The following is an 8,082-nucleotide window of genomic DNA, read 5'->3' on the forward strand; positions in this document are numbered from 1 at the left end:
ATCAGATATTAACAGTTTACATTCACACCAACATGGATCAATAATCTTAAATCTGTAACCACATGTATATCATTGTCTTCATCGTTTGATGATGTTTTCATGGAGATAAGTTATATAACTCTCTGTTCACAGATTCACTGAAGTCATGTGACCAACATTTATCTCCATGACAACTCAGCAAACTTTGTCTGCTTATGAAAACCATGAGATGCAACTGGAAAAAGCTGAAAAAACCTGACAAAGCTGGTAAACGGACCTTAAACGGATCTTCAGACAGCATCATGTGAGAGTGTGGAGTAGGTCTGGTCCTGGTCCCTGCTGGCTGGACTCAGGCTCTGATAGGTTGAGTCCTCACACTTCTCATGATTGACAGATAACTGAAAATAATAAAACACATATCTGACATTTACTTTACGTGTAACTGATCCAGTGGTGAGACTGTATCTATCAGTAGTTTTTAATGATTTTCTGCCCCCTAGTGGCCAAAAATTAACATGCAGTTTTATTTTCTTCAGCATCCACAGTGAAGTTTCAGTGAAAGAAAGTTACCTCCAGATTTGTGCCATTTGAAGAACATGACTTCCTGTTTTTCATCCATTTGAAGAGGAGCAGCAGATAAACAACCAACAGCAATGCTAAAGAGTTTAAGATTGTTCCAGAATGACTCACCCAGCATTTCAAGCTCTATCCCTGCAGCATAGGCGTCACCACCAGATGATGTTACGGTGAAGGTATAATACCCGCTGTCCTCCATCTCCAGGGAGCTCAGGGTCAAGTCGCCGTTGGCCCGGTTCACCGACACTTTTCCCTCATAGGGTGTGTGCACCACCAGCTCTGCTCGGGACACAGTAGCAACACGAGTCCCTTGAGTCCCGCTGTAGAAAGTCCAGACCAAAACGTCATCATCTAGAATGTCCTGGAAAGTTTTTAATGTCACACTTCTCCCCAAAGCTGCATAGAGAACATTCTGCCCTGCACAGCATCCTGAGAGGAAGAGACATGAAGTCAGGTTAAATAACATTAAACATTTCACAAACAGAGTCAACTTTTCTAGAAATAAACAATGAAATCATAGAAAAAAATCAATTCTCTGAGTGAAGTATTGATCTGTTCTTACCGATAAAAACGAGCAGAAACAGAAGAGACTTCAGGGTGAACGGATCCATCACGGACGGTTCAAGTCTTCACAGCAGAGACAGACAAGAAACTGCTGCTGCTTTTAGAGGGACGTCCTGTTTGTAAGGTCTCTCTGCCTTTCTCAGTCTCTCACCACAGACTACATCCTCCTATATCTGAATTAACACCTCTCTAAAACAGTGTCGACACAAACAGAACATTATGAACCTGGAGGAGGATTTAGCTGGGTGTTCCTAATAAACTGACCATCTGCAACATTAAAACAACGGCTGAATTACCAGCTGGAAAAGGGAGGAAACTGCAGTCCTGCAGTGAATCCTATCTTCATGAAGGTTACAGTCATCAGGCTACACCTCCGCAACAAGAAACAAAACTAAAAACAATTAAAAAACAAAATCCCTGATTCTTTTTACCAGTAAAGGCGAATAGAAACAGGAAGGCGAACGGATCCATCCTGGACGGTTCACAACTTTCCAGCTGAACCAGAGATGAATATACACACACACTTATGGTATGATGAGGTTTTAATTAATAATATGCTTGTAACACAAGTCTTACATTTACTGATCCACCTCAAATCAATGGAGAGAGTTACTGATAAAGTCACTTACATCTCATAAACAAATTATTTCAGAGTGAGTGCTGTTAAATATCAATGTCTTAGTTTCAGGGTGCAGTAAGAGTCAGTCAGGGATCACAAAATGAAATGTAGAAAAATGTATTAAAAAGGCAGCACAACAATCTTTAGAACCTGCAGAAAAGACACCAAACAAAAAAAACAAAAACATTATAATCTTCAAATCAAGTCTTTAAGCCTTTCTGTTAAAATTTTGGAAATGTTTCGTTCACAGAAACATCACTAAGACAAAACTCAGCAGACTTTCCAAACAAGTGGAGAAAATGAATTCACCTGGTTTTGAAGTCTCTGCTGCCCTCCAGTGGACACCAGGGAAAACTTCATCATACCGATCATAAAGGATCCAAACAGTATTTATGTATTATATCAATTATTTATCTGATACTGAAGGGAATGAATGAAAATAATTCATTTATGTTAAAGCATTGATTTGTGTGTGTATTACACACACATAAATACGGAAGCCCTGAAAGACAAGTGAGTACATTTTTTTGACCTCCCTGCCCTGAGAGGATTTTTCTTTCAGTTTCTAAGTGAGAAAATGTCTCAACAAGCATTTCTGCGGCTTCTTCTCTTGCTGCTGAACTTACTAACACACTTGTGTCTTCTGAGATAAGTGAGCAGAGAGAATCTTTTGTCACAGGCGTTGCAGCTGTATGGTTTCTCCTCTGTGTGGACAGACGTGTGTTGTTTTAGAGATCCACTCTGGACAAACCTTTTACCACAAACTGAGCACCTGAATGGTTTCTCTCCAGTATGAATTCTCATGTGATTCATCAAAGCGTGTCGGGTCTTGAAACATGTTTTACAAACTGAGCAGGTGAAGGGTTTTTCTCCTGTGTGAACTCTGACATGTGCGATTAAATTATAGCTTTTTTCAAATCTTTTACCACATAAGGAGCAGCTGAAGGGTTTCTCCTCTGTACATCCAACATCCCCGCTCCTTTTAAAATGACGTTTTTCTTTTGAATGAAGTTTTGAATGAATTATTAAGAGTTTGCCCTGATGGTACCGTTTACCACAAACTGAGCAACCAAACGGTTTCTCTCCTTTTTGGATTTCACTGTGTTCCTGTGGATGTCTCTTGTGGTCTGCTCTTGCAGCAGACTCTGAGGACAGTGCTGGTGTTTTCTCAGTTTTATGTTCCAGATCACTTGCAGGTACTTTGTTGTGTAGCAGGTTTAAACCTGACTGAGGTTCCCTGATCTCCTCAGAGTAGAAACTACTATCATCAGTCTCAGACTCTGAGTCCTGTGAAGTCTTGTCATGACCTGGTTGTAAACATGTACCAGGATTTAAGGTCTTGTCTGGATCTGATCCACCAGCTTCTACCTCTACATCTCTTTCCTCCTCAGTTTGTCTGTGATGAAGCTGTGAGGACTGAGCTTTGTCTCCATCATCGTCTTCACTCTTCACTTCAGGAGTAAACATGGCGTTATCGGCCTCCTCCAGCCTTTGAAGCTGCTCTCCCTCCTGACTGGCCCACAGTTCCTTCTGTTCCTTTTCAATGCATGGGGTCTCTGGTGGGTCCTCCTGGTCCAGACTGGAACTCCACTCCTGCTGCTCTGGGTAAGCCTCTTCTTTAGTCACCAACAGCTGCTGGACGTCTGCAGAGGGTGATGATGTACACACATTAGAGAAAACCAACGATACCACAATTTCTTAAACTAAAGCGTTTCAAATAGATGATAAATAGGCTGCTTTACAGTGTATGTCTCATTAACACGTTCACACACTGATGGTGCAGCATCAGGACGAGTTACAAGTTCAGTGTCTTACTCATGAAGCCGAGGGTTGAACCAGGAACCATCAGATTACTAGACGACTGCTCTACCTCCTGTAACCAGTGATTTTCACTATCAACAGGTTGATCAGTATATAAAATGACAGCACATAGTGAGAAATGCTCAACATTATTAAGGAAGTCCAAATTCAGTTTGCAGAATGACAGAAAACTGGGACGCTAACAAATATTCACATCAGTGATACCAGGGAAGTTTGGGGATTTTTGCCCAAAAAATTAAAAACAAATGAGCAATTACTAAAATTGTTTCAAAATAATTTTGATAACGACAATAAAACCACAGGACAAACAAAAACTACTGCCCATTACCCGGTTTCAACTTCTTTACCGTAAAACTCAGAATATGGACGCTCTCAGTGTTTCCCAGCAGTCTAAGAGAAAAAACAATGAAACTGTACAAACCTGTTCTGTGTAACCGGATTTCAGGTCTGAAAACAGCCTCCAGTAGTTCGCGTTGTCGATGATTCGCCTTTAAACAATACAGTTCCTCCTCGTATTCCGCTATCGTCCTTTCAAACAGCACAAAGATCTCCTCGGCAGCAGCAGTTAGTCTCTGGTTGATAAAAGCTCTCAGTGTTTGGACTTTAGACATTTTCCCCAAATTCTTTTCAGACAAACAGGTGCTGTGCTGCCAGGTAACAATCACGTCTGTTTACTTACAGCGAACAAGCTAAGCTACCGCCGTGAACTTCGTAAGACACCAGGTCGTTCAAACGTGGACATTTTCACACTCAGACACGTTTGTCTAGACGGAAACATCCCGAAATGTTGCTCAAAGTCCGTTTAGAAAAGTTAAACCGTACCAACAGGCTGTGGCGGAAGGATTCCTCCCCAGCGGTGTCAAGTTAGCAGCTACATCCGGTAAATAACATGGCTTCCGGTATTATTTGCTCTTCAAAATAAAAGTAACCAAACTTCTAGATGCTGCTGCTCCTGAACAGGAGCCAGGTGCAGTGGCTCGGACATCTGGAGGTTTGGAGGTTTTCTGGGAACATGAAACTGGGCGGAGGCTCCGGGGAAAGAGGAAGAAGGTTGGATGGATGGATACCTTAACATGTTAGCAACAATCTGACCCTGTTGGTGGTTGAGACTAATTTTAACTATTGAACACACTGTTGGACAGATGAACTCATCATAATCATGTATTCATGAGTTTAGTTTCTGTTGTAGTGGAGCTCCACAAACTGATGCTGCTTTTCTCTGTCTTGGCGAACACTGAGGACACAGCCATCTTGTTTCAATAAACTTTAGTGGAAATGTCACCGGACACAACGGACTGCAGGCTCCATGTTGGCTGATCTGTACAGTGAGCATGAAAATCACAGGGAGGAACACATCGTATGAAACGATTCTCTGTTTTCTTTCCTCACCACAATTAAAGAATAAGGTTTGGTTTAGTTTCTCTGTTTCTACTGACTCTAAACACTGGCTGAGCTCCAACAGGAGGTTCTTCCAGGTGAGTTTTACCTGCTGCTGCCGACAGCACACTTGTGGTTTTTGACCTGTGAGTGCCAGGTGAATCTTTTGCCACAAACGCTGCATTTGAACGGCTTCTCCTCAGTGTGCAGGGCCATGTGTGTGGTCAGATTGGCCTTCTTTGAGAATCTTTTCCCGCACACCGAGCAGCTGAACGGTTTCTCCCCGGTGTGGACTCTCATGTGATTCACCAACGTGCAACGCAGACTGAAGCTGGTGTTACAGACGGAGCAGGTGAAAGGTTTCTCCCCCGTGTGAACTCTCAGGTGTGTGGTCAGATTCGAGCTCTTTGTGAATCTTTTACCACAGTACGGGCAGGTGAATGTTTTCAGGTGGATGTGCAGATGGTCATTACTGCCCAGTCCTTCACCACACTCAGGAGAGTCACATGATCTTTTGGCTGCATCATATCCCACATGACTCACAGCCTCCCTGCTCTGCCTGAATCCAACATCACCTCCTTCAGTCTCTGAGCAGTTTGACGTCGTGTTGTTATCTGGTTGTAAACATCTGCCCGGACCACAGTTCCTGTTTGGATCTGGTCCTCCACAGTCCTCTTCCTCCTCCTCAGTTTGTTGAAGTTGAGAGACCGGAGGTTTCTCTTCATCATCTTCACTCTTCACAGGGACAGGAGTGAAGGGGAAGTCCACGTCAGCCTCCTCCTGACTGCTGCACACTTCCTCCTGTTCCTCTTTAATGAGACCTGGCTCTGGCTCCTCCTGGTCCTGCACGGGGGGAACCTCTTTAATCACCGTGAACGTCTTGACATTTGCTGAAAAAACACAGAGACACCATGTAAATACACCACACACGACTTGTTTTGTGGTGTTAGCAGAGTGGTGAATATTCACTATATTGCCAAAAGTATTCACTCAAACATCCAAATCAGAATTCAGGTGTTCCAATCACTTCCATGGACGAGTCTGGGTTGGCTGTTGTTTTTCAGGGGTTGGGCTCGGCCCCAGTGAAAGGAACTCTTAATGCCTCAGCATACCAAGACATTCTGGACAATTTCATGCTCCCAACTTTATGGGAACAGTTTGGGGATGGGCCCTTCCTGCTCCAACACGACTGCGCACCAGTGCACAAAGCAAGGTCCATAAAGACATGGATGAGCGAGTTTGGTGTGGAAGAACTTGAGTCCAGACCTCAACCTTTGGGATGAATTAGAGCGGAGACTGTGAGCCGGGCCTTCTCGTCCAGCATCAGTGAAGAATGGTCAGAAATTCCCACAAACCTGAACCTTCCCAGAAGAGCTGAAGCTGTTACAGCTGCAGAGGGAGGGTCAACATATCAAACCCTACGTATTAAGAATGGGCTGTCACTCAGGTTCATACGTGTGTGAAGACAGATGAGCGAAGACTTTTAGCAATATAATGTATGTTTTTTAGGGTGACAACGAGAGGAGGGAGCCACCTGCCGTGTCGTTGTGGATCTCGGTCCTCCCAGCCTCCTGCAGCAGTCTGCGCTGGCGGACAATCTCCTCCTCGTACTCCGCTATCGTGCTCTCAAACAGGCCGAGTATCTCCTCAGCAGCCGCGCTCAGTCTCTGCTTCACGAAAGCTCTCAGTCTCTGGACTTTGGACATTTTCCCTCTCGCCCTGCTGCCTGTCAATCACTCAGCTGTGTTGCTAGGTTACGCCCTCCTCCGTTTACTTCAAGCTAGCTAGCAAGCTAAGCTAACCTCACCTCCACCGGCGAACAGAGGAAAAACGCTCAGGGGAGACTGAAGAGCAGAAACCGGGCGAATAAACGGCACACAGCGCCGCTCATTGTTCACTCAGGCTGTGGCGGGTAACGTTTTTAAAGGGAGAAAGACACCGCGGTGGAGCAGGACGCCCGAGGTCAAACTATCCGAGACTAAACGGAGTGCGCCCGTATTCTAGCCTTTATGGTAAATGCATCGACACATCAGGACATCCGGTTTTCAAAATAAGACAAAAAAACAGTAAATTAAGAATTCGTGAAATCCGAGTGGCATGAAAACATTGCTTCATAACTTCTGCCAGTGGTTGATATATGTGAGTGCAGGACATCTCTGAGTACCACCACATTAAAATAATTCATTTTTTACTGTTTCGATTTAGAGACATTTCACATTAAAAGTCCTACAAATGTTTATTATGACAGTTAATCTGCAGCGATGATTGAAGAGAAGTTTTTACAGAAATGAAGGTTTTCATATTGATTCTGATCACAAATGATGGACATATGCAACTTCTATCACTGGCCTGTACTAATCAAACAACACTGCAGAGTTCTGACTAGGTTTATATACTCTCTGAATATACAGCATATTTGGATATATATGTAATCTTACACCTTCTATCTCATCATTGAGAAATTACAGTATTTTTTTTTTTTCTTCTTTCAAGACTTGAAAAGATGAAAACAACTGATTTGATGAACAGATTTTTATTATCTGGAAACACAGAAACAATATTGAAACACTGTGAGAAGCTGGTAAATGTTTCTAGTGAAACATGTGAAATAAAAGAGAGAGAGACAGTGTTAGAGAGAGCAGAGTGAGAGCAGTAGCAGAGTAAAACCAGCAGCAGAGTCCCAGTGAGTCAGCTCAGGACCAACACTGGTCCAGCCTGAGGGGAAGCCCTTGTTGGCCAGGCACATGAGCGTGGCCTTCCCCTGCTGCAGCTCCTCGCTGGAGGGGGGCAGCACCGTCAGGGTGGGGGTGAGTCGACCCACTGGAGGAGGAGACAGAGACAAGATGAAGACAGTTCATACAAAGAGAAAATAAACTCCACCCTGTTGGTTGCAGCAGAGGAGGCTGCTGGTTCTGTTGGTCCTCCTCTGACTGGATGAAACCGGTCTTCAGAGTTTCACTTCCCTCTCTCAGCTCAGTAACCACAGCAACTGACAGGCATCACTGCTGAACCATGGCAACAGACAGGTTTCAGTAAGAGATGGTCTCCTCATTTACACAGGCATCACTGCTGAACCATGGCAACAGACTGACTTCACTGCTCACTAACTCTTTAAATGCTGAAAGACTTTTTCCAACTCCAAGCAT

The 8,082-nt window shown here is 43.9% G+C and overlaps 1 protein-coding gene across 2 annotated transcripts; it reads right to left on the minus strand.

Moving 5' to 3' along the window:
- Positions 1–1,643: 1,643 nt before the first annotated feature.
- Positions 1,644–6,942, minus strand: LOC108892116 (zinc finger and SCAN domain-containing protein 2). 2 transcript variants are annotated; one of them, XM_051069641.1, is made up of 3 exons: positions 6,471–6,942; positions 3,981–5,826; positions 1,644–3,381 (listed from the first exon to the last, which is right to left on the minus strand). In XM_051069641.1, exons 1-2 carry the CDS (start codon positions 6,640–6,642, stop codon positions 5,042–5,044), a joined length of 957 nt encoding a protein of 318 aa, XP_050925598.1. In that variant the 5' UTR covers positions 6,643–6,942; the 3' UTR covers positions 1,644–3,381; positions 3,981–5,041. The 2 variants fall into 2 exon arrangements, with proteins under 2 accessions (XP_050925598.1, XP_018545078.1); XM_018689562.2 differs by lacking the exon at positions 6,471–6,942 and having other exon boundaries at positions 3,981–5,007.
- Positions 6,943–8,082: the final 1,140 nt, after the last annotated feature.

Source organism: Lates calcarifer, linkage group LG3 (assembly GCF_001640805.2).
Source record: "Lates calcarifer isolate ASB-BC8 linkage group LG3, TLL_Latcal_v3, whole genome shotgun sequence".
NCBI classification, from domain to species: domain Eukaryota; kingdom Metazoa; phylum Chordata; class Actinopteri; family Centropomidae; genus Lates; species Lates calcarifer.

Bases quoted from the DNA above. Each gene is read 5' to 3' on its own strand.
- LOC108892116 (XM_018689562.2), bottom strand. From the start codon at position 4,170: ATGTCTAAAGTCCAAACACTGAGAGCTTTTATCAACCAGAGACTAACT. The intron at 3,382-3,980 runs GTTTGTACAGTT...CACCCTCTGCAG, and splicing joins AATCCGGTTACACAGAACAG to ACGTCCAGCAGCTGTTGGTG.